We start from the raw sequence: 27,243 nt of genomic DNA, 5'->3' as shown, positions 1-27,243 counted from the left end.
AGGCATCTGCCCCACACTCCTTCTCCAGCAAAGCCCTGCTGCTCCCAGACACAACCCAACGGAGACCTTGCCCACTCTGTGCTGCTTCACCCCTCCAGCACAGCCATCAGCCTGGCTTCCAAGTATTCTCATCTCTTTACCCTCAAATAAAGCCCACTCCAAGTGACAGTCTGGTGCTTGCAGACCAAGAAGCCTTAACCCACCCAGCACTGAGAAGACAAGGGGGATTGTCTTCCCCTTGCAAACAATTTTAACAAGTTAACGGCACAACTGAACATCATTTCCATCAATGGCTTTATGTAGCCATTGATGCTTTTTCAACTGGCCAAGCTATTTTCTCTAAAACACTCCAGCAACATGGTACATCATAACAAAGGTTTCTGGATGGTCTTACAGCATTTTTAGATTTGTTTCTAAGGATGTGCAGATGTCCCAAGCATGGCCATCCATTGCTTGTAAAGATTAAATCCAATGCAGTCAGATTATTCACCTCAAAATAGAAATGTAATGGACACTTTCTAAACGTAAAGAAATGTAATGCTGCTTCAAAAATATTGAACCAGTTAATAAGAAATGGGTTCATTTATGATAACTTAATAAACGTAGAAATAGTGATTATTTGTCTTCCTATGACTTTGACATTATTTTTTATTTCTGTCCTAGAAGCAGCTCTTAAATTTTCTTTATTCCTAAGCCCAGGACTAGATAAGCTACATAAATAAAATCTAACTATATTTATCTTATTCCTACCTTTTAAGTTTTAAAAAATATTTTTCTTGATTTAACCTTAACTTTAACATGCTCTCATCATCACATATACACAGATATGTACCTACCTTACATGCATAACTTTTTGAACAGCAAGAAAAAAAATACTGTTTGATCTTTAGATCAAAAGCAGGTTTTACCAATGCATTTTTTTCCAGTGCAGATATAGTTATCTACTTCACTTCCAAGAAGTTCCAAACTATCTACATATTACTGATTTAATTTCTAATTTATTAGAGACACAATATTATTGTCCTAGCTAAAAATATTGGATAATGCCAGTAATATGCAATGCATAGTATCCTGGTCCCTGCAGCTACAGTTTAAGGTAAAATATCTGACATCTTGCTTCAACTGGCAGCTCAACAATCCTTGTATTCAGAGCTACCACAAGTTTTACTCTCTCTTTCCAGGCTTCTGAGTCCTCCCTTGAACAAAGACTGGCTGCAGCTCAGAGCCTTTGTCTCTGTTGTACTTAGCACAGCAGAGGGACAAAAGCAACCTCTGAGAAAGACAAACCATCTACCACCCTACTGGTCACAAACAATGCCTTTAGCTGCACACAGAAAAGAAGAAGGGAAATAGTTATGTGTTTTGAAATGTTTTTCCATTGATCATTTTTTGCTGTTGCGACTGAGCCCGGAGGAAGCAGGAGTTCCCACACACACCACCAGCTCCGGACCCTGGTGTCGCAGGAGGGCTGAGGACATCCCGGGATATCTGACAGTGATATCACAGGAACCTGTGGTGCACACACATGCAGCCTCTCCCCAGCCACAGAGGCTGCAGTGGTGCCAACAGAACCACATCCAGCTCCTGGAGCATCGTCATCCTGCTGCCTTGGGGAGTCATAGAAACAATGAACTGCAGAGTACGGCATAAAATGACTGCTCATCCCCCTTGAGCTCGTCATGTTCCCTCAGAAGCGTGCCATCGCCTCAACTTTATCAGCAAGGAGTTCTATTCCATCCTAGCCTTCAGCTCAGCTCTTGGTTAAGGTGTTGAGCTGCACATCAGCATGAAACACACAGCTGAGTGTCCTCTGGATTAAGTTGTTCACATTCATTTGACTTTCGACAGTCAAAATGCTTGTTCTACATCTTTTGTATTACTGACGAAGAAACTGCTGTATTAGTCAAAGGGGAGGGAGGGCAGGTCACAAGATGAGCAGAGCATGCAAATGAAACAATTAATATCATGGGAGAGAAGGTGTGCCAGAAATCTCAGTATCTCCTGGGGTTTTGACTTTGGAATCTCTCGGAGCAGTGACTGCAGCACCAGGTTTAAATGACACAACCCATAAAACTGGGCTCCCTCAAAAAGCATACTGGTCAGTGATTCATGAAACTAATAATTCTAACCTGCCACTGCTCTTATCTTGGTAAATTCTGCAGCCTGCATGGCTCCAGGCTATTCTTAAAGGGAAAAAACCCTCCAACCTAATGGGGCAGGGAAGGAGAATGAGCACAGCATTCAACTACTACATATGCTACAGGAAGGGAAAAATCCATCTTTCTAAATACGTAACATAATTAGGCATCCGGACCAAGGGCTGATAGAAATGTTCATCAATTTGCAAGGACATGCCTGAAATACGGCAGGATTAGCAAAATCATTGATCAATGAATTTATGCAAATATATTCTCCCCATAAAGAGAGAGTTACATTACATCTGTAACAGGCATCAGTGATTTTCAGAGACCCTCTCTTAGCCACTCTTATTTTGTCTCGGCTGGTCTTTGATATAAAGCCTGTCACCATGGTGCCATCTGGACAGTGTTCCTTTCACCATGCCGTACTTCCAACCTCCCATTTGTAATCTGCTGTACAACAGGGGTTATCTCAGATTTCATTTCCCCATCTTGAGCAGGGACACCAGATCTTCCACAGACATGCATCACCAAATAAAAACATTTCTTATCAAGCAACCATGTATGCAGCCCATCGTCCCTCCATCAACTCATCAGGCTGATTATGCATCTCCTTTCCCTGGGGTGCACTGGGGGGGCACTCCACTTTCTACAAGTTCACCCAAAAAAGGCATTTCTGCAGTTAATCTTATCTCTGACTATTTATGTAACTGAAACCTTGTAGTAACCACAGCCAGGTTCTCTGGGAGCCTCTCTCCTTCCCTTGCAGACAGGGATACAGGAGGCAGGAAGAACGGGAAGAGAAGAAACTAAGGGACAGTCTAACAAATAACGGAGTGAAGAGAAGGGGAAATTCCCATCTGTCTACTGATACCTCTGTACTCTGGGCACACAATTTCTCTATTGCCAAACCAACTGTTGACTTCCTCTGGCATAACTTGATTGTCTGTGAGACAAGCTCAACACAGAAAGCTGTTGATACTCCTAGAAATGCCAAACTCCTTGTTTTTCACCTAATTTCACCAAGCAGGTACATACTTCAATTAACAGCCAATGGTTACTCCCTTCCATTACTTTTTATTACAAGTATAATTTTTCCATGTTGGCTGATGAAATAAGTAAAGATTTTAAATTGCTTTTATTAATTTATTAATTTGCATACATTTGAGCTAATACACACCCTCAGGTAAAAACCAACCCCAAAGACACCCACAACAAAAAAAACAAAACTTAAAAACCCCAAAACCCAAACCACAAAAAACATAAATCAAAAACTGCAATAATTTAAATTTCACTGTACTCAAGTATAAGTAAGTTAGTTATGCACATAATTTGACAAAAAATTCTCATTTTCATTATTGTATTTCGGCATTTTGGTATCAGTTCTAGGGACATGATTTACAGAGTTCAAATTTGATCCTGATTGCCTCCACCGATCACAATTTGCAGCAAAATAGAGGAGGAAATCACATTTGTGTGGCATTTTCAGGCTTTCATTAAGCAGTGACATCTCATATATTTAGAATTATGTCATGACTTTCGCTCCCTGTCTCTCCAGGTTGTGAAAGCAAATAAAAATCTTCTATCTAGTTAAGACATGCCCAGAATAGCATTTTGCAAATAAGTAAAACTGACTATATAACTGAGTGTTCAGCATACAGAGGCAGCCCTAGGAACAATTAAACCCTGGCTGTGGCACAAAATATTGATTAATGTTCAGAAAAGTTCTTAAAAGTTTGCCATGACAAAAGGCAGTGCGCATTATAATCACACTCATACGACATCTCTATTAGGAACTGCACAGACTAAACCTTTTATCAAAGAATCGTTTATAACAGGAATATATTGAATCCAAATAAGGATGGCAGGAATAATCCCAGTTTTTACCCACTGGTCAAATGCTTGCAAAGCCTGGATGTGGCAGACGATGCACAGAGCTGGGGCTGCAGGCCAGGCTGGTGTGACAGACCGGCTGCGTCCCACCCAACACGGCTTGGGGCTGAACTGGAGCTCAAAAACATCGGCACAGCCCTTACAGCTCAAACCCACCCTTTGTGGGTTTGCCATGGAGCAGGAAGAAGAGTGTGACAGAAATATCTGGAGAGAAAAGATTCTGCATTCACGACAGAAGGATTTAAATTTCTCTCATTACTTTAAGATATTAGGAAAGGAAAGGTGGTGCAGCTTTATTTACCTTCATTACATTTTGCAATCAGAAGAAATGATCTTTTTAATATAATAAATTTAGGGCCTATTTGGAACTGAAGTCACGAATATTTGGATGACTATACTTGCACTTTTTCATCATTACTTGTAGATGAATTGGCATGAGGTTTCACACTAAGGGACCCAAAGTGGACTGTTGGATCCCTGAGCGCGTGTGGCTGCGGGATCAGCGGCAGTCAGCGCTCATTCATTCCAAAAGCAGGTGAAACTCAGGAGGCAGGATTTTAAACTCAGCCATATGATATGAAAGACCTACAATTAATGTGGCTAACAAGAAACAAACCCCCAAATATTTCTGTACTAGCTCTGTACAGCAAGAACCCATTTGCCTTCTTTAACAGACCTCCTAGGATTAGCTCTTGCCATGATAAAATCTTATGCAACAAACAGAATGTGTTCAAGCTCTGGACCCTCTGGCTATCATTACAAAGCAGGAGAAAAACAGCTTTTACAATATAATAAGAAAAAGGAAACACTCCACCTAAGTTGTCAACAGTGACTTGTAATTCTTTCTGGGCTGTCCACACAGTACAACTCCCATGCCACCGCACAGTTTTCCCATTATTCCAGAGAGACAAAACACTGACAAATAAATTAATGGGCTTTTTGCTAAACTGAGTCCTGTCTCTTACTGAGAAAAATGCTTCAGCCCTCCCAGTTTAATAACAATAGTATGCTCAGGCACTCAATATTACCAGTTTATCCAGTTTGAGCTTGTTGAACCATTTTGAAATCAATTTCTTTTATTCATGTGTCCCAAGAGACTGGAGGTGAAATTCTGAACCCTAGACATGTTTTATTTCATATCCTTAATAATTTTGGGCATGTGGAAATAAAATGATGGACTAATTTCTAACATAAAAAATATATGAACAGCATACTGCCACAGCACAAGGAATAGTGTCTGATCATTTTGAAGACTACACTGGGTTTTTGGTTTGGTCTTGAGGTTTTTTTAATAACCTTGAATCATACTTACAGCTAGAGTAAAAGATATTTCTCAATAATACTGTTATTGCCAGACATTGCCACAGGACGTAAGTAAAAATTAAGCAGAGCAGAGACCTTGCCCTACTAAAAAATCTTTAATTAGCAAAGGTTTCCCACCAATTTTCTTCAACATTTCTGTGCATTTCTATGCTAACAAGTCATAAGACAGTACCTTTTGCCACTCATTTAGGGACACGTGCCCATTTTCCATTTTATCGCTGTTTCAGCTGTTGCGCACACTTTTCTACATCTTGGAATGCAAGACCAAACCCATTGAAATATGTTTTATAAAAAGGGGACACAGGAATTACGTCAACAAAGAAATATTTCCTATTTCATCAACAGATAAAAACCAAACCCTTCATGAGGATCTGTTCAGAAAATCTAAGACAAGAAGGAAAAAGCCAGCCCCAACACAGAACTACCAGATGTAGGTAAGATGTTTAAGGATGTTTAACTCCATCAGTTCTGCAGGTCATTTCTCAGACATTATTTTCAACTTGCTGAACAGGCAAAGACAATCAAGCGAAGGCACCAATACACTCTATACTCAACATTTTTGCATCTTTTAACCCCAAACTCAGCATCAGCAGTAGTACTCAGCACCTGCTTTGGGGTCTAGGTAGGTGAGGCCATAAAACCAGTGGCACTTTTTGTGCCATGGGGACACAGAGGCTCCCACGCACAGAGGCGACCGAGAGCGCGAAGGCGTTGGCGGCCGCGTTCCGCGCTGCCCCCAGCTGCAGATGGAGTTCCCAGCTCCCCGCACCTCGCCAAGTTCTCATCTTGGGCACAAATTTCAGCCTTGTTTTCATCTCTGCCTCTGTGCTGTTAGCTGGTACGGTAAGATATTTATAACGCAAAACAAGAAAATGAGGATACTAATGAAAACAACTTGTTGGTGAGAAGAAATAAGTCACACGGGTCACGGCGTGCTCTGCGTTTTGAAGGGTAACTGCACAAAAATTCCTTTCTTTCTACTGAAGGGCTACTGAATCACCAAGCTCCTCAAAGTCATGTTTTTTTTGAGGAGCTCAAGGTGAATGAAACGCGCAATCCAGAAACCACAGTGGTTCTAAAGAAAGTATTCTTAGTTTTCTTTTTGAGCATGGCTCTGCCTTGAGTTATAGACAAAATTTAGAATTCTGTAGACAGGCTGTGTTTGAGGAGAAAAGTACAGGAATGGAAACACTGATTATCAAAAAAATCACAAGATTTCACTAAGATAAAGGAGAAACATTATTTAGTACCCTGGCAAACTGTTCAAACAGATAATTGGATTTATTTTTGCAAGAATCATTGAATATTTTCTACATATCGCATTATATGTTATAATATATCTGCGTAAAATACACAGTGGGTCTGAAAGGTTGAAATTTGGTTTCATTTGGTTAATGTTCTTTGATGGTTCAGATTGTTGTAAATTTTAACATTTATGACTGTTTTACAACTAAAGATATTATATTCTCTGGGGCATTTAACAAATTTATTTTGACAGAATAAATGCTCAGACTTTCTTTGAAGATAAACATGGGAAAAAAATTCAGATAATGTTGGAAGTATAAAACACATTTTGTGGCTGCAAGAAAAATAAGCTTAGAAATAGATATTATCAATGTGTTTTCTCATCTTTTAGAATTAATATTATTTTTCCTGTAGCAATGTATCTGTGCTGAAAATTAAAAATGCACTAAATAACTGATTATGATCTATTTTATATATTCTCATTGCCTCATCTTTTCCCACCCATAAATAACTGGCATAGAAGCAACCAATTGAAAACAGAGAGGTAAATAAACTAATTCAGCATTTACTACAATGTGGGGAGAAGGAATGCATTCCTAGCAACTTCTGCAGAGCCTGCAGAACTCAGTATATTGCAAAAAAGAGCTCCATTTATTGTCCAGCCTATTTAGTGAAAGTTATAGCACAGTCTGCTGTCAGGGGAGGACTGATTCACTCTCTGCAGATACAGACAACCAGTCCATCAAAAGGAAAAAAAAAAAAAAAAAAGCCAATTTTAGAGGAGTTCTTTTTTTTCCTGTCTTCTTTTCTTTCACCACACAGTAGACTTTTCAATCTGACAGACAGGTAGAATTTTGTAGTGGTAACACATTACTTTTCCTGAAAAGTGCTATTACTAGAGAATTCAAACAATACTGTTGTTAACATAAGTTGCCAGGTAAGAAACTCCGCAGAAACCTTCTGCTAGCTCAACGTGAACAACACCTACTATGTGATCCGCATGAGGGTCCCACCCAGCCTGGGGGACAGAGGGGCTGTGACAGACACGGCCACCACCAGGTGCCTCAGACAGCTGAGCCTGTGCTGACACAGAGAGCAGAGCTCCTTGGAGCATCAGCCTGAGCTGGACCCAGCCCTTGGGGACAGCCCTGTGCATCACCAGCACGTTCAGACCCCCGTGGAGTGGCACAGGGCTGCCCACCCAGCCCTGCCTCCTCTCGGGACACGTCGCGACTCTGCTGAGTCTCCAGGTGCCAGCAGTGTCTGAGGCAGGCGCTCATTTGATGCACCTACCATTTGCTGTTTCATCCCATGCAATCTAAGGGCAAGCTCTGCAGCAGCCAGGCAGGCCTTCCCTGCTGTAGGAAGGTGTGCACTGGGTCAGGGCTGCTCTCCCATTAACTCACGGTGGATGGGGAGGGTTTGAATTTTGGACAGGTCGTGTGTCCTTCCTGCCCCCCTCCATTTCAGCTCAGAATGATGTGCTTTCACAAGTACTGACACTCAGCTTTGCAGGATTAACTTTGGGGTGACAGGGAAAGCTTTACAGCAGTTCATATTGTGAAAACCTATTCTAGAAAAAGTCTTTAAGTGAACAAGTTACAATTAGCAATTATCTGCACAGATACCAAGTTCGGGATAATATTGGATTTACATTACAATGACAGCGCTCTAAATCTAATGTGCTGCGTCTCTGGTAGAGTCAGCTTTCACTGTCAAAACCTTTTATTCAGTCTGTGCTGCAGCTTTAACAGCCTCTGTGTAAAGTTTGTGGTACATGAAGAGCACAACGTCGTGTTATTTCAGCCCTCAGAGAAGGATCCTCCCCAAAAGCCAATGACTGCACTGAACAAGCCTGCCAAGCGCCCGTCTCTCCTCCCTCTTACACACCAAACACCTTTGAAACAGCTTTTGTCCAGGGCAGCGGTCACCTATCTCGTAATATTGCTCCCCATGAACCTGCTCCCCGTGCTGTGCTCGCCATCAGGGCAGGATTCTGGCTGCAGATCACGCACCGGACACGCCGGGAACGCCGCTGAACCCATCTGCTCCAGGCAGCAGCCAGCGCTGCGATCTCCGCGCTCCTCGGAGCGCACACGGCGCCTATTGTGGTTTAATTAGCAGCACTGCCGGCCCGGGGGAGGCTGACATTGCACCTGCTGAGGTGGGCAGCGGGGTGCAGAGCCCCCAGCCCCGGCAGCACTGCAGCACACAGCGCTGTGGGGACAGGCACCCCCCCACCGCCCCGGCACCGAGTCAACTCACAGGATCTCCAGGTCGCGCAGCGCTCGGAAGGCTCCATCTTCGATGCAGCTGATCTGGTTGTTGTCCAGTTGCCTGCAGAAAGGAAGGGAGAGGATGAAGGCTGGCTCGGAGCGCCAGGTTGGGGCTTCCCTGTCAGCGAGGTGTCCCTCCACCCCCTCGCAGCGCCTGCTCAGCTGCCACGCTGCTCGGGGCTGCTCAGGCTGTCTGACAGCGCTGCACGCTCCCGCACACTGAAGCCTGTCAGGTCTCAGTAAATATTAATTGCGCCTCTTTTTTTTTTTTTTTTTTTTTTCCTTTTTTTTTTTTTAAGGCAGAAGGGAGTAATTTCATTACATTAGGGCATCCAATCCATTATGAGCTTTTACCGTCATGTCACTGAAACAATTTCATTAAGCTAAAGGCCTGTAAATCATTGGAGGTCACTGGGCTGCCCTCCGTGACCTCACAGAATGCCGTTTTTTCTTTTACTGGAAGTTGGAGTCCTCTGTCCTGACAGTACTAAATCTTCAGGCTTTATCTACCCAAGAGCTGTGAGAGTGCATAGGGAATATACCAACTCCAAATTAGACTCAACTAATCTAATTTTATAGTCTTTTTATTATTCTAAGCACCAAATGTCTGTGGTGGTTCGATGCCTCTCTGCATTGTTACTGGTCCCATCTGGTAGCCCTTTCTATTGAAAGATTTCTGACTAAATACAGATTCTGTCTAACTGCATCAGGGAGAGCAGTCCAGTGACAAAAAGCATTATACACATGTACACTTAAAACACTATTTTGCTTCAAAACATGTAATTTAATATTTGGGTGGTGGAGTTCTCTCATTTGTCTCCCTCTATGTGCATGATTTAAATGTATTTTGCAATACATGTGGATGCAGCAAGACAGCTACATCTGTCTCCTCTGCTTAAAAGAATTAAAGTTGCAATTTAAAATTCAGTGATTACATTTTCTGACATCTGATCCCTTAAATTTTACACTTAAAGAAATAAAATTACATATCCAGTCACATGCAAGTAAAATATCTGCATTTCATGAAAAAGTAGATGCAAGCTCCTGACTATCGGTTACTGCCCTTTGCACAGCATAAACTTTGGATTCAATGAGGCAGAGACCTTTTGTACTATGTGGGTAAAGTATCTTGAATAAAGATACAAAGATTACACTGTAGTTTCTGATTTTTATGAAATATATATATATATATATATATATATATATATATATATAACTATAGAGAATATATTACTCCCATGTATAGTATGGTTATATAGCTTCACCAACTACTTTCCAATTATTCGCTCTATCTAATTTTTGGCCTAAATAGACATTTGCTGCTATTTTCTTATTATACAACAATAAAGCAGAAATAGAGCAAATACAGTCCTTATGAGCCCCTCTAAAGACTGAGTTTGATCTGCTAACATTGAGCATCCTGGACATGTACATCTTTGAGAACCATGGGACACTTGCCCTTTGTGATGCAGTTTGTATCAATGAACATGGTATTTTTTTTATGAGTTAAAGTACAGAAAAACCCACTCACACTCTAAGGTCTACTAAAAACCTTAGGAACCATAAAGCCCCAACTTAGACTTCTCATAGCATTTGCTAACTTTGGAGAACATTGTGAATTTGGCAAAACTTCAGCAAAGTCTCCAATACTGGCAGACAGTGGGATGTACAATCCTCCAAAAGGGATTTTTCTGTGTGTAGGAGTTCATGCACAGCATATATACATATCTGGAAAAATGTATACATACATATTTATGTTCTCTCTGTTTCTCTGACCATCTGTGAAAGATCCTAAAACCTCTCTATTTCTGACTGCTGAGAAGACTTGTGCTGATATCCCTGTTTAATTGACAAAAATTCGTGGCTCCAACAGAAGGGATGGTGCATTTTGGAGAGGAATAAACTTCAAATGAGTTAAATACAGTGCTGTCTGCATGATTAAGTATTTTACACTTAGCTTTATTAAGCAGAAGTTTGGCAGATATCAACACGATGAGGAGAATGGAGCCTCAACTTGAGAATCACCTCTCCCTCTCCTTCTATGGGAAGTACTAGATATTGCACAATTTTTATTGGAGTTATACTATGATATTGATTTTTCTGCCAAATGCACTAAAATAAGCAAATAAACCCACAGTGTGCTACTCTCAAAGCCTTCTGATTAAAGGGATTCCTTGGTGGGTATTGTATTTTTTAAAAAACTGCTGCTCTCATAGATTGGTTTTTGTTGAAAAAGCGTAATGACCATTTTAATCATATTTCCACAGGTCCAGTCATGCCACTGCCAACAGCCAGGTTTAGTCTGTGTGATCGATGCTCAGGATCACAGCAAGGGAAACCTCTCAATGCTCACAAGACACACACTTAGCAGGGCTATCAGTAAATAGGGAACATATTCATTAGTGATACACCCTGATTCTCTGGCCCATAACCAATTCTTCACAGTCTCAGGGGTGAAACTCACATGTTTAATGCTCCTTTGTCACAGAGCTGGTGTCTCCTGGTATCTATCACCCCAACACATTTACATCTGCATTGAAACATGAGAATTTCTTCTCAAAAGAAAAAGAACTGCTGGTTGTGTTAAAATTAGGTTTTAAGACCCTCTGCCTCCCTATTTATTTCTCTGTGTGTAAAGATGGAAATTCTATTTCTGTGCCTCTGTACAGCACCCTGGTGAGCCGTTCAGTCAAGACTAGAAATCTGAGAGTTGAGATCTAAATGTCCTCCTTGCACAACAAAGTGATAAGTTTAAAGTTTTGGGCAAAGTTTAAGTGAACTCTTACAGAAAGCCAAGGTGTCCAGCACATCTTTTTATGCCTATGGAGATGTGGACAAACCCCTGTGATGTGGACTAGCAGTCAGCTCACATACTCAGTGTGGGCAGGCTGTGCATGCAGCTCCTCCAGGGGCCAAACAGACATCCCTAACATTTGTTGAGAATATCTTACTTGAACAAAATTACACATGCAGAGAAGGTAAAATTTCAACTTAAAAAAAAAAAAGGAAAAGAGGAAAAAAAGCCCAATATTTGAGAACTGGTGGAATCTACATTTCCCTGAGGAACCTTGTGATATTGCTCCCCTCTCCCCATTGCTGCACCCTGAACAGAGCACTCAGGCACACAGAGCACAGGCCAGCTTCCTGAGACACACCTCACCTGCTCCAGGCTTACACGGGAATTTGTAAAGATGGCCTTGGGCTGCAGAAGCCTTGGTTCAGGTTTAAATGGCACCTCTGTTTGTCAGCGCTCACAGCCTTTCTAGAAAATCTTTTCCATGAGATTGCAAATGGGTTTTTATGCACGTAGTGGTGCAACATGCTGGTGCTAAAAGGTCAGACAACACAAACTCACATTTAAGAGGCAATTTTAAAAACACGTGGCCAAAATCACTTTTCATACCTGTATTTACTCTGCCTTTAGAAGGAATACAGCACTGGGCACAGACTTGATCTAAACCTACCAAGTGATTTGGCTGCCTCTGACCAAAAAACATCCTCGTAGAGAAACACTGAGCTGCTGAAGGATGAATGAAACCACAGTAACTGAGCTGTGTGGCACTTCCAAATTTTGCTGGGTTGCACAGAGAGCTGTTTGATTTGTGCTGAAATGCTGAACGTCTCACGCATCAGACACAAAGCAGCGAAGCTGAGCAGACCCAGATCCCAGAGCTGGGCTGGGTGATGCTGCCGGAGCAGGGCAGCTGAGATCCCAGCTGGGACAGCCAGCAGCTCCCCTGGGATTGAATTATCCCCCCTGAGCCACCCTGGGGGCTGCAGGGATCCCTGAGCTCCGTGACAGGCAATTAGCAACCAGACAATACCGGCAGAGAACGACAGCAGCACCACAGAGCCCCGAGAGCAGAGCAAAGCACTCGAGCAAGGAAAATATTGAACGGGCAAATGGGATTTAGGCAGAGTGTGGCACAGACAAATGCTTATGAACAATCCAAGAATTTATAAAAGTCTTTGGAGGAAAAGACATCTTTCATGTGGCAGAGATGTAATACATGAAGCCATATGTATTACTGCAATTTGGCTCTAATGTGGACTCAATAACTACTCTCAATTCTTATTGAAAAGCAGGAAAATTATGTGAGTACATTATATGCAACTGATGGATAAAACTTAACATTGATGTTTTAAAGGAAAAAAAAATCCTTAGACACAAATCACCTTTCTAAGAAATGAGAAATAACACCACATCCTAACAGATTTATATCACAGGAGAATCTATGGCTTGGCTAAAATGCCACTTTAAATGTTTAAAACACTTTTTCCCTGACAGTGTAACTCTGGCTTATCCATTTAGACTGGTGCATTATCTATCATAAATAGGAGTAAAATTTCAAATACTATTTAGAAGGAATAGGGTTTTACAAGGTTGATATTCTTTTGCCATTTGAAATAATCTGTTAAATACCAAGCCTTGAAGGTTTTGCTCACAACAATAAGGAATATTTAATTTTCAAATCCATTTAAGAGATAAAAATCCCCAGCAACAAAGCTGACAAAATTTTATCATGTAACTAGTTTTAAGATGTTTTTTTAAAGCCACAGAAATATTCTAAAATATAAAAGAATTAAATTCATGTAAGGTGAAATTTACCAAAACTGAAATAATTAATTTTTTTATTAACATTAAAAAATTTCTGTGTAAAACCCAACATTTGTATTACCAGAAAGATTTCTTCACAGCTCACCAACTATATAATAGATTTCAGCATTTTTTCTGCAATTTGCCACACTCACATTCACAAAGAAGAGGCCCTTCAAGCATCAACATTTAACAATAATGGACTTTATAACCAGTGTTTTGTACTTTATTCAGTAAGGGATTTTTTTTCCATTTTCAAACACTACCAAGGCCACTGCAGAGCTCAAGTGCTAATCTATTTTTTAATTATCCTGTGACAGTAGTTAAATTACTATAACCTCTTTCTATATTTTGCCCAAAGTCTAGTTAAATATTTAAATAAAAGCCAGTATTAATGACTACTGCAATATATACTGTTCAAATTTCTTTCTCATCTTTCACATTTAGCATAAAAAAGCAGTGTCATCATAGTTGCATATTTAAGGTTTACAGTTACTGATATAAAATTACTGTTATAGCTTGTATCTACACTTGCAGATAAAAAACAGGCAGGTGCTATTTCCTCATTGAGGAAAGACTTGCATTTTTAACCAGATATATGCATGTTAGGAATTGTAATATATATTTATTTAAAGGAATTTTAAATATATGTAAAGGAACATTAAAAGGAAATTCTATCGTGATTTCACAGGAAGGTAAATGCACCATAAATTATTTTTATGAAACATATATATATATTACAGAATCATTTTTAGAATGAATTCATTTTGCTAATTATATCTTCAAAAGAATCCCTGTTTGGATAACATTTTCCTTTCCATTTCCTTTTTTATTTTGTTTCTAATACAGACTTGCTGGTTCTACGTCATCACTTTCCTGTAAAGTTTGCACTCTAGTATTTAAGTTCTTCTATAACCGATAAGAATCAGAAAGACACTCTATAACATTTATTTTGCCCTTATGTGACTTAAAGAATATTAAAATATCTGAGGAAAGTGACACCAACACATCTATTTAAAATTTCTCACATAACAAACTAAAGTCCTTATCCTTGTATTAATTGATGAGGAAGCCCCAATAAATGGGGAAAGATGGTGCTTTGAGGTAATGTTAAATTCAATTAAATTGAAATAATGTGAAGTTCTTTCAAAGTAGCTTCTAATGCATTTTTTCTCAATTTTTAATTTTTATTTATTCTTCACTGAAGTCACTCTATAAGAGATTGCTTATATTAGAAAATATAAAAGATTGATACAGCTGTTGTGATCAAGCTGCAATCTCACTATGAGATTTTTACAAGTATTTGAAAATTCCCATCTTTTTTTTTTTTTGTTCCCAAGGATTCAGTTTTGCCAAAAGCTGTGGTTGATGCTTTGTGCAGGAACAGCTCATCTGCCTGAGATAATTGGGCAGACTCATATTCTCTCCCTTCAGTTTTCTTACCCAACCTGTGCTGCCAGGTTGTTAAATTCAAGGAGGGAGGAATATCTGATTTGAAGGGGAAGAATTGCTTATGAATAATTATTCTGCAGACTATTCAAAATTACTAAGTATTTACTCTGAGTGTTTGTACTACATTAACTCACAAATCAAAATGCTGCTGTCACAAAATAACCAAAATATCAGCTTAAAGCAAAACTTGAGTGACAAACAAACATGGAGACTCCTCCTGCTACAAGGAAAAATATACACAAACACAAGATTTCCTTTCAATATCAGGTGCTTTAGAACATTTTTTTTTTTTTTTAACTCTCTCTGGTTGCTGATGTAACAAATAGTGCATACCAAGCTCAGAAATGGCTGTCTCCATAGCAATTGGGGCAGGTTTTGCTGTTTCCCTAGTTACTCTTGACTGATAACCATCTGTTGTTCTCCTCTGCCACAGACCCAAAGGGGAAAAGGGGAAGAAAAGAGAAAGATAAAATGGGTGTTTGAGAAAATGAAAGTTACTTACTGTGGTGTTGTTTACAGTTTTTGAAGGTTTGCACTTGTTTAAATTATTTATTGTTATGTTGACAAGTGTCAAACACCACACATAAAGGAAAGTTCTAGTTCACAATGCTACCAACAAGTGACCTTATTAACCAGAAATCATACCAGGGAATCAGATTAGGAATATTAATAGGAAATCATATCATTAAGGACAGTATTGTGAAACTGGAAAATCTGAAAGCGAGGCACAGAAAAACACGCAGTTGCTAAAAGGAAATAAAGAGCAGGCATTTGTCATGTGCACAGAGCACACGGAGGAGGAGGTGCAGGTGGTTCCATCCCCCCAGCTGCTGCAGGTGGAGCAGGAGCTGTGCCTTCCAGCCCTGGGCTCTGCTCATCTGGGGCTGTGCTTCCAGCCCACCTGAGCCCCTGCTCCTCTCGGGTGTTTCTGCCAGGGAAGGGGGCACAGCACGGGGAGGCTGCAGCTGTCCCTGCCCCATCATCCTGAGCCCAGCACTGAAACTCACCCAGAATCTGTGCCTTGTGCTTACACAGGCTCCTGCAGCACCATGGCATCCCTTCTGTGCAGCTAACAGCACAGAAATCCCATTCATTCCCAAGGCAAAACAAACAAACCCCACAGGGGAGCTGGTACCGCCCATCAGTGCAGCAGCATCTGTAGCCGTGGTATTTTCTGAAAAAGCCTTTCCTTAGGATTTTTCCTCCTGAGAAGCATAGAGGCCTCAGGAACAAAATGTAAACAATGGTTATCTGCTGCTGTGGAATGCAACAGGTGCATCTGTGATTGGTCTCATGTGGTTGCTTCTAATTAATGGCCAATCACAGTCAGCTGGCTCAGACTGTCTGAGACACAAGCTTTTGTTATCAGTCTTTCTTTTTCTATTCTTAGCCAGCCTTCTGATGAAATCCTTTCTTCTATTCTTTTAGTATAGTTTTAACGTAATATATATCATAAAATAATAAATCAAGCCTTCTGAAACATGGAGTCAGATCCTCGTCTCTTCCCTCATCCTCAGACCCCTGTGAACACCATCACAAGCATCAGCTGGGATCGGGGTTTTCTCCTTAAAGTCATTCTGTACTGCAACAGATTCATTACAGAACCAAAACTTTAAAAAAAAAAAAAAAAAAAAAAAGACCCAAAATACTCCATCCCTTCCTATTAAAAAGTGTATCAGTTGTCAAAGACAGACAGAATTTGTTTGGAGCCTTTGGCATTTTTAGAATGGGCTCAGCAGGACAGAGGGCTGCAAGAAACTCTCCAGTGTGACACAACAAGGCTGGGCTGGTGCTCTGCTGGCTCCTGGCTGCTGGACAGATGTTCTGGGCATGGGTGACATCCCTGCTGCCCCGGGGACACCACTGCAGGTGGAGCTGCCCCTGAGCCCAGCCCGTGCGAGGGGCACTGAGCTCACTGAGATGGTTTAACAGGGACACTGAGCAAAAAACCTGGTAATTCTGTAGGTGCTCCTTGCTGACACATTTTTATGTTAAAAAACCTACAAAACTCAGGTTTGAGAGGAGAATGAAGGCTCTCCTGCCTTTGAGAAGCTTGGACTTGACCAGCAAACATGAAAACATTGTGGGGCACAGAGGCTGCGGCAGAGCAGGGAAGGTGAACATGCCCAGGGCAAGTGCCTGGTGTTTACATGGTTAGGGGGATGACAGAGCAAAAGGAAATCTGGACATTCAATCTCCAGACATCTGTGCCCTCTGAAATCCCATATCACATTAGATTAATGCTATCACCTGCAGTCATACAATCACTTGGAATATGTTCCTGTAGCTCTCAGGATAAAAATTAGGAGGAAGCAATACCAAACCACTAAATATTGCAATACCAAGCCACTAAATATTGGGAGTGTCTGCCTTGCTGCATAGCTGGTAAATTTAGGCAAAACAGTTGATTTTCTGTTTGTTTTGGTAATTTTTTTGCTTTTGTAATTATAAAATTAATACTAAAAACTCATGGATACTATCCAATTAACATCTTTCAGTTGTAAACGGTAGTTTCCTAGTACAACACACCAGTAAGTTTTCAGTCAAAGTCTGTTTTATCAGACTATTTAAAAAAAAAAAAAAAAACAAAAATGGCCAGTTAAAGCTGGAGAAGGAATCACAGTTCTACATATCTTCACATCCCATTTTGGATTGGGGGACTTTTCTTGACACGGTGCTGCTCAGTTCCTCAACCGACTCCCACAGCCACTGGAGAACAGTTCACAAATCACGTATTTCAAGATGCTGCATTAATTTTAAATCATCCTAATAGGGATTTCCAGCACTGACCGTGCTTAACACAGGCTCAGAAGCTTTTCTAAGGGGTTCCAAATCAGGACATTTCATCTTTAACACAGCTGTGGGTTCCTGTGAACCACACAGATGAATATAAGTGGCATCTCCAGATGAAAAGCAGGGTTGGAGGATGTGCTTCCAGGATTTTGCTTTGCTTTACCCTTTTTCTTCTATACTGATTGGACAACAGCAGCTTTATTTTGAGACAGGGAATTTATCCCCTTCTAGTAATTTCTGTTGTAAAATCAGCCACTGACAAACTCACCAACAAAAATAAAAAGTGTTTTAAATTACTTTTAGACAAAGAGGCATTAGGCTTAGTTACAGTTCTGTGCTGTTCACTGATGACCTGCCTGGGTATTATCAGAGGTTTTGTTTTTAACACAAAAATGCTTCTAATGACGTGCAGCTGCAGATCCTGACTCCTAACCCTTTCTCTGCTTTGCTGGTTGGTTTCTCAAGCCAGGTTTCTCTGAGGAAGAGCAGCACCACAAGTACCCCACATAAATACAGCCCTGTTGCCTCTTACTGACACAAAACAGGGCTGGCAATGACTGTAAAAACCATTGACATTTGTTTTCCAGTGGTTGCTTCAATGCAAAGCCCTGATCCTGTGACTTCAAGTCTTTATATTTGTCATTTCTTAGCATCACATCCCATTTTGCAAGTCAGACCTGTGGCTGACTTGCAACCAGTTCTAGATAAGATTATGGGTGAGTTTAGATGAATTGGTGCTAAGGGTGAGAGAGACTCTGGAATTCAGCCTGGACCTCACAAGCCTTTACAGCACTTACAGCACTTTCATTCTCACTACTCAAGGCAATGAATTCAGGTTCCCCATCCAGAGTCTCACAGGAATTACTTCTACAGTCTGACTGTATACCTCATTGCCCCAAATTTGCTTGTTCTGCATGATTTCAAACAAATAAGTTAACTCAATACCTGATTTGGGTCAGTGCATTACCTGCTTATGCTACAAAAACTGTAACTAAAGGGTGAAATCTTGCTGTGTGCTTTTATATGATGATTTGTATTTGTACTAAGTTTATAAAAATAGCACTCTGCACTTTTTCTGAGCACTCTGTGTGCTTATATAAGTAACTTAGGTAGTTACATATACATGTACTTATATATGAGTAAGCAAATAACACTTCCCTTAGACTAAGTGGCAAAGGGTTCCTATAAGCAGTAAAATCTGCTATTCTGTCACAGAAAAGCCCTGAGCAGGCCAGCCTGCAGCTGATTCTTCATTATCTCCATTCCTGAGGTCCACTCATAGACATGGGGTGTTTGTTGGGCAGCGGGACATGAACTTGAAGACCTATTCCTCTTCCCTGAGTAGCTGTCCAGATCCAAATTAATAATTTATGACATATTTCTGAAGTTGTCACACCAGCTCTGCCTCTGTGACTTGTTTTCCACTCTGCCACCATACTCCTTTGTGCACACCAGGTCTAGAACCCTTCCCAAACTCATCTATGCTGTCAGTGAAACACCTGCACCTAATAAAGGCCTAAAATCCTTAAAAAGAACTAACTCGAACAAGAAGTGTTTGGAAAGATAACCAGTTTCTAGAATAAAAAAATAGGACATCTTTAAGAAAAGTTAAAAAAAACCCAAAAAATATTGTAGGAACCAAAATAAGTAAGATACCTGATAGATTAAGTGGGAATCAAAACCAATTTTCTTCTTGGTTATCTAGGCACCTAGTAATTATATCAGTTTTTAAATACTTTGGAAATGGTCTGGAATTAACACCAAACTGGATCAGAGTTGACAAAAAAGCCATTTCCATTTTGCTTTCCTGTTTTCAAGGCAGCCAAATTCACATCATCTGTGAATGTTTGTCACCCGAGGTAAGGACAGCAATCCACCCTGCAGATTGTTGTTTACAAGCACTTTGCAACAAATGTTCCATTTGAACACCCATATGAACCAGAAGCACCCAATATGTTTGGATGACTACATTCAGTTTTTGTTAGCAGATCTGCAGCTTCCCAAACAATGTTTTACCAAATCAATGTGGCACTGCCACTTATCCTTCAGAATCATGGCATGGAGCATATGTGACAGCTCTTGTGCATGTGCACCAGGGAGTCTCTTTCCACCTACGTGTAACCATAGGTCTGCTTATTTTGATTCATAAAAACAAATGGCATCCATCTATTTTCGGCATTCATGGGATGGCTGTGGCATTTGGGTCCCTCACCCTTTAATATATTTATTCCTCCTCCCCAGAGCTGTCAGCAGCACCATGAGGTTTTACAGAATTTTAGGAACTGAACTCATCTCTTCCAGTTCCACTAATCTACAAATTTCCAAATTAAAATGTTCTTCTTTAGCCTTTGGACAGGTGTAATACTAATATAAAACATGGAGCAATGACATGATAGAAATTGGTAAGTTTTGTCCATTGTAATCTGTTTTTATGTGTTTTATCCCATATCTAATAGATAACCAGTGACAACCTTAATGAAATAGTACTCTCACAAGAACCAACAGCTTTCACATCAGAATGCATGGGCTTTTTCTTTTTTTTAAATAAACAAAAACCAGGAGATGCTGCAGTAAGGTACAAAAACCATAAAGAAAGGCTTCCTAAAACCAAGCCTGCTCCCCCAAAACAGTGCCTGGGAAAGTTTATCTGAATTTCTCTCTGACCAGACTGTCAGCATCCACATGCAGAAGGTAAATTTTATATCAAAAGGGCTGAACACAATGCAGGAGATCATTATTGATGTCATTACTGCCACAAAGTACCTTTAAAAATATACAGGTAAAGGACGTATAACAGCACTGGTGTTTTACTGGGCTTGAAAGGAAAAGTCATCAAATCCCTGCTGGTATATCCTCACATGAGCTTAATTCTTGGGGAGAGCTGAAAAGCAGATTGCAGGTGCTGAGGTCTCCCAGCTCTCCTTGTGAATTGCCAAAATCCTGGAGGGAAAACCTGCTGGGCAAGGAAAAACTCAATCTGGGAGCTGAAACATCACAGAGCTGAGACCCCAGTACCAAGGGACAACCCTAATCTCCAAAACAACACACAGTGCAAGAGCAGGGGGACAGGTCACCTCCACAGGGATTTATTGCATCTTGCAGGAGATTTCAGCGACTTAAAACTCTCTACTTTATCTATAAATGCAGGACTTGTAATGAATCTAAGTGTGAAAGAATTATTTCATCAGAAACTGGTAAAAACAGCACCCTGAGATAACTGCATGCCCAATTTGAAAGTAAAAATATGGATAGAAGATGGCTTACTGTTAGACATAAGGTTAGTATTATTAAATAATTTTTGCACTTCTGATATCAACAGAAAATACTGTAGAGGTAGGTTTATGTACAGAATTTTCTACACGGTACAGACTTCAGTATTTTTCTCTGCAAATTTTGCTTTTCATTTTTTTTAAGAAAAGTATTTCCTTTTGAAATCATTAAAACAACCTTCAAGTAAGACATTGTGATTTCTTAAATATAAATGCTTACATTCTGAAATGTTCATTCACATTTACTCACTAGTCACTGAATAAGGATTCTACAAGCCTTACAAACTTGAAGCCACTATCAAAGAATCTTAAAAGTTCACATACCCAGATGAATTTGAAATTTCCTTGCTAGGTGATGTATATTTATGGGTATTTTGTCCTGACATTAGTCCATAAATACATTCATAAAGAGGCACCTGCTTCCTCTGCCAGTGCTGTTGTGACAAAAAGGAGCCACATGCAAGAAAACTTGGACTCCCAAGCAAGAGCAGGCAGCAGGTTTGGATCACAAGATCACACCAGTTACCTCACCTGACCCTTCAGACAAAACCTCAAAAACCTCATTCATACTGAGACATGGCAGCACTGAAATAAAACAGCCAGAAAAAAACCCTGCCCCATTTTTTTTTCTTTTTTGCAATCAAAGCAACAATTTTTTTTTTTTTTTGTAAGTAGGTAAAGAGGATACCTGAACAATTGGCTTCACAGGACATTTCTCCCATCCTTCTCAGTCCCTGTCCTGAGAGCTCTGCTTGTTGCCCAACTTATTGTGAAGGGCTGGCTGCTCCCCCCCTGCCTGATCATTAACCCTTAATTATGTTTTCAGCTGCTCCTCAGCAAGGGAGAGCTCCACATCTCTGAAAATCAGTGAGAGCTGCAGGCACAGAGCTAAAACCAAACCAAAAATCCACCCCCAACAAGAACCCCCTGCTCAAATGGCTCAGATAATTGTGAGTCCCTCTTACTCAGTGAATTATTCCAGGCAAACCACTTGACCTCTTTGCAGCAGTCATCTTCCCTCTAAGACTGGGCTTAAAAGCAGGACCTAATCAATAGCTGTTGCTGCATATGACCCGAGTTTAAGCATATAAATTAAATACTAAATAAAGTAGGTTCAAGGGTGAAACTCACATATAAGGCTACTGAAGGGTCACACAAAAAAAAAAGGGGGAAAAAGTCAATCTCATTTCTAAAGGTAATTTTCACAGCAGAAAGCTCCATTTCCCACCCCATGCCACAAAATGCCATTTTTGATGTGTATGAGAGAGCCCTGCTCTGCAGGATGCTTTATGCTGGGATCATGGAAATGCAGCAAGAACTGCTTATGGGCATCTTAATGTAAATCATTTGCCTTAAGATTTCTTGTGCACCACACCACAGTTTTACACAGCCCATTATCTCTTTAAATGAGTTAAATTCTAGGGTTGGGAGGTTTGGTTTTGGGTTGGGGCTCTTCTGAGGGTTTTTTTTTATACACCACTCTATATTCCAGTATTAAGGTATCATGACTGCCTTATAAGCAACTTGTGATTGACAGGATATTGATGCAGAATTTATATAGGGAAATAATATTGATTGTTCATTCGTGAAACTCTGCTGTTCCTTCAAATAAACAATTCCAAAACCCCTTGTTTTCCCTAGTCAAACAAGAGAAAGGAAGAAGAATCCTAAGTGTGAAAATGCACCTTGGACAAGCTGTGTATGCACATTACCACAGTGCTACTGTGCTGCTCAATGGGTTGGAAAAATAACTCCAAAAAGAGCTTTAAAAAAACCCACAAAAGACTGGAGCAGAGGTTACTTCCTCATGAAGATGGAATTCTCTCATTTGTTTCTTTGACTTTTATGGGACTACCAAAGGGTAAACAAAAGCAAAATTAGATCCCACAGGCCTTTGGTAGGAAAAAAAAAGAGTGGAGGGAAATGATATTCAGCAGCAGAAATCAGCTGTACAAATGAGACCATCATCTCACAGCCTTTTGCACTGCTGCTGCCTCTGCTCCCCCTGTGTCATGTGGTCTTAAACAAAAGGGGTTTTATTCTTGCCTACCTCAAAGCTATTATACTAAAACCATTCTCAGATTTGCACCTAGATAATCAACTTTATTTCTATTAATCTCATAGCAGATATCTGAGTGCCTGAGAATTCCCCCTGTGCTTTGCTCAGATTTAGATCCTTATTTTATACAGGAAGACAACACTGCAGATGCAAGCAAAAACACTGGTGGTTTTTTTGAATAAAATGAAGATCCTCCATAGGATTTTCTTAATGTCCATGCAGGATTTACATGACCTGAGCTTCTTTTGAGGACATTTTTAAGTGATGCAGCAATTGAGCTGTTTAAAAGGACTGTGTAACATCCCTTGCTGTACAAACACAGTGAGCATATGTTCATATAAAACCAATTTGTGATGGAAAAACTCTACACTACAGTTATACCATGACAGTTTAATATTTTCCTTTCAAGGCATATCAATTTTGTATTGAATTGAATTGCAGGTGGCTTTGTTTTTCTACACTTTATCTCATGGAGCCACCAAACTGCAGGATAGCAAAGTCATGGAGCAGAGTGAATCACTGAATGAGAAATGCAATCATTCCCTTCTGGGCTCTAAATGTGGCAAGAAGCTGCACAGGCTTGTTTGAAATAGAGAGCTCTGCTCTCACTCAGAAAGCTGCAGCTGAGGTGAGAGTTGGGGTCAAAAGCAGGGGGACATCCATCTCATTTTGTGGTCAAGGAAGAGTGGTGCAGGAAATCTGGTCCCCCAATCAATTACTGAAATTAATTTTTGAGCCTAAGGCATTGCCTTCTGGGAAAACAAGGGTCCATTTACTCACCTGTTTTGCATAGTGTTTGTACCACTTTTAAAAATTAAGTTAGATCAAAAAGAATAATTGTGTTATCTGGAGAAAGTGATGCAGTATGAATTACAAACTCAAGAGGCTTTATTCATACAATCACACAATGGCTTGGGTTGGAAAGGACCTTGGAGATCATTGAGATTCATCTCCCCTCCTTTTTTAAGGGACTCCTTAAAAAGCACAGCAAATCAGGCACAGTTTCCTCTTCACAAAATCAAATATCAGAATTTAATCCCAGCGAGATGGGAAAACAACTGGAGACCCTGGGGTGTCTCTGCCTTGAAAGGAAACAGCAAGTGGCTCTTGAGAAGAGCTGCTGAGCAGGGAGATCAGCTCTGCTGCAAACCATCTCCCTCTCCCTTGGGAATCTCCATGGGCACAGAGCTGGAGCTGCCCTGGCATTCCCAGCACAGCCTGGCACACCAAACCCACCCCAAACTCCTTTTGCTCCCCAGTAACAGGCATTTGTCACACTGACCACAGAGCTGCAGCCAAGCACAGGGGGAGAGAAAAGAAGAGTGGAAAAAAAGACAACTCAAGCTGTGGTTTTAACTTCGTCCAGCTGGGAAGGTCAAGTGGAAAAGGCAAACTTTGTTCTGCTGGTGGACAGTATTTACAACCCCCCTTTGTCCATGGAGTCTGCACTGAAATGATATTGCTGTGCTGTTTTGGCTAGAGACTGCACACGCTGACCTCTCCCTGGCCAGCACAGCACCAGAATAATTTCATACAAAAGGTTTGCATTAAATGTAATGAAGCAAATGACAAAATCAATAAACCTGGAATGGTGTGGCTATCATAAAAATGATGTAAATTCAGAGTTCACTCTGGTTATGAAGCTATTTATATTCATAATTAAAACCAGTACTATCTCTTTTTTTAGAATAAAACTTCCTTTTGACAATCGTAGATGAATGCTACAGGAAATCTTCAACAAATGTATTCAAAATTAAGGCATGGCACAAAGACAGCATAAATTACACAAAGATAAACTGTAGGCATAGGTTAGCCTAAACACGTACGTAATAAAGAAAATTTGATTTCATACTTTTTCAACTGATGTCACATCCCATTTTAATCAAGTTTTATATCAAAAGGACAGTAAGGATACCACATAGCCTGTTTTTAAATCAAGGTATTTTCTGGAGTTTGTTTCTGTCAGAGAGACTCTTGTAAGTCTATTAAAACAGAAAAGAGCCAAATCTGCTATTCATTACTCTTCATACAAAGGCAGTGCTGCAGCAATGGGTGCTGCATCAGAATCTATCTGTGCTTCATTAGGATAAAAGAATAACCAGCCCAGAAAGCAGCAAGCAGAGCTCAGTGAAATAAGTAAGCAGATAAGTAATCTCTGGAAATAGCAATAGTCACCCTGACTTTTTGTAGCAGATTTCAAACCCCAGATAATGGGTCCCATTCAGGATTGGGGATGAGGTTTTCTTTTATCAAACTCTGGACCTGGAGCTTGTGATCTTGTTTAAAAAATTCCACCAGTGTCCCATTTAGGTAAGTGAGTTATATACAATTTAAACTTCCAGACTCTCATATTTTACCTAATGGAAGAGAAATTGTTAAAGTGACCACCAAGCCTGAGGTTCTGACACACAAAGGCTGGACTTCTTCAGTCTCCTGAAAAATCCTTTGGATTTTTCCAAAGGATCCAAAGGATTCCCATCCCTGTGCCAGTTGTGTCGAGTTCCTGATGGGACACAGGACATCCAATTCACTCCTCAAACCTCACCAATGACCACTGACAGAGCTCATTGCTGATGGCTGCAGGAGGAGCCCCTCCAAGGCTGGACAAGGCAATAAATTATGCAAGACACAAAGCGTAGGGAAGATCAGAACAGAATTTGAAGTAGATGGAAAAGATTACTTAGGCCTGTGTGGGATACTTCGTCTTTCCTGTCATCAGCATTAGGACTTTACCATACAAACAATTAAAGTGCAGGGTTTCAATAATGTTTGAAATACATTTCCAGAAAAGGAGAAAACAATTGGTATTGATGTTGTCTTACTTCTACAAGAAATATGAAAAAAATCTGTGGTTTGCCCAAAAATTAATACTAAACCCAATATATACTGCAGTGGATATCCAGGATACAGGAATTGAGTAAATCAGAATTATGAATAACTTTATTATGGAGGTAGTCAGCTCTGATTAGCTCAGAAAAATGAAAAATTTTAAAAATATTAAATGCCACCAAACATACATCCTCCACTACTACATTGGCTTATGTACTTCTATTTTATAAGTGGAACACACTTAAGAGATATTTCAGCTTTTTATTTATCTGACATTTTACTCAAGGGGAAACAACCTTTACAGTGAGGAAATCTGTTCCCCAGGAGTGATGGTTCAGCTTTTAATAAGTTGTCAGTGACAGATCCCTTGTGGCCAGTTGAGCCCACAACTGCAGACATCCATGAAAACAAACACTTCCTGAAATGCAAGTGGACAAGAGAGCAGAGCAGACACCCACCCTACTTATTGCAGATGTTTTCATTTACAAAATAAAAAAAATTAATCAGTGGTGCATTTCCAATCTGTGCAATCAATCTCACATGAAGTCCAAGTCATGGTTTAGCACATTCAACAGATTTAAGATCGTGCTGTGCTGGTTTGTCCACCTGGTGTTTCCTTTATTAGCAAGGGAGAAGAGATAGGGGATTACACAAACCCAAATGTGTTTAAAAATTACTAGTAGGGACTGATCACACTACCAAATATGGCCCAGGTTTAAACATTTCATGGGGTGGTTTTGGGGTGAGCAGTGTTTATCAGGTGAGCTGCAGCCTTTGCTGGGTTTCAGTGTGCACATGTCTCCCTGAGGCACAGGGGGCCATCCAGGCTGTTGGGAATAATGCAAACAGCAGCGTTCCCATTAACACTCCTGTCCTAAAGCACAGGAACCTCTTGCAGGCTGGGCCAAACCCTCCAGAGGACCACGTGAAGCAAAGGATCACAGAGTTACAGCACAGTTTGGGTGGGAAGGGACATCTCATCCATCTCATTCCATCCCTGCCATGGCAGGGACATCTTCCACCATCCCAGGGTTCTCCCAGCCCTGTCCAGCCTGGCCTTGGGCACTGCCAGGGATCCAGGGTGAGCCACAGCTGCTCTGGGCACCCTGAGCCAGACCTCAGCACCCTCACAGGGAACAATCTCTTCTGTTGGGAAGGGTGAAAGTTTGACAAGAAAGTCTCCCAGATATTGGATGCTTAGCAGAAAGATTTTTAAATGTGGAGTTTGATGAAGGAATAGAGATGGAAGCAAGTTTTGATATAGAAGAAAAGAATTGCTGAGCCAGTCTTACTGGATAACCAAGGAGGCAAAGGGTGTGTTTGTTAGAAGGGGTTTTTATGACTTAGAGCAAAGGATAAACTCACCCCA

The 27,243-nt window shown here is 40.5% G+C and overlaps 1 protein-coding gene across 2 annotated transcripts in view; it reads right to left on the bottom strand.

Annotated features, from left to right (window-relative positions):
• The window catches only part of SLIT3 (slit guidance ligand 3), a 487,770-nt gene that overhangs the window by 208,408 nt on the left and 252,119 nt on the right, over window positions 1-27,243 (bottom strand). For both annotated transcript variants that reach the window (XM_059483464.1, XM_059483463.1), the window contains one exon: window positions 8,865-8,936. In XM_059483464.1, the coding sequence (XP_059339447.1) occupies window positions 8,865-8,936 (72 nt within the window). The remainder of the gene's footprint in view (window positions 1-8,864; window positions 8,937-27,243) is intronic.

The sequence above is a fragment of the Ammospiza nelsoni genome, chromosome 16 (genome assembly GCF_027579445.1).
Source record: "Ammospiza nelsoni isolate bAmmNel1 chromosome 16, bAmmNel1.pri, whole genome shotgun sequence".
Lineage (NCBI taxonomy): Eukaryota > Metazoa > Chordata > Aves > Passeriformes > Passerellidae > Ammospiza > Ammospiza nelsoni.
The sequence above is the reverse complement of the archived record's forward strand: the minus strand, read 5'-3'. Positions and strand labels throughout refer to the sequence as shown.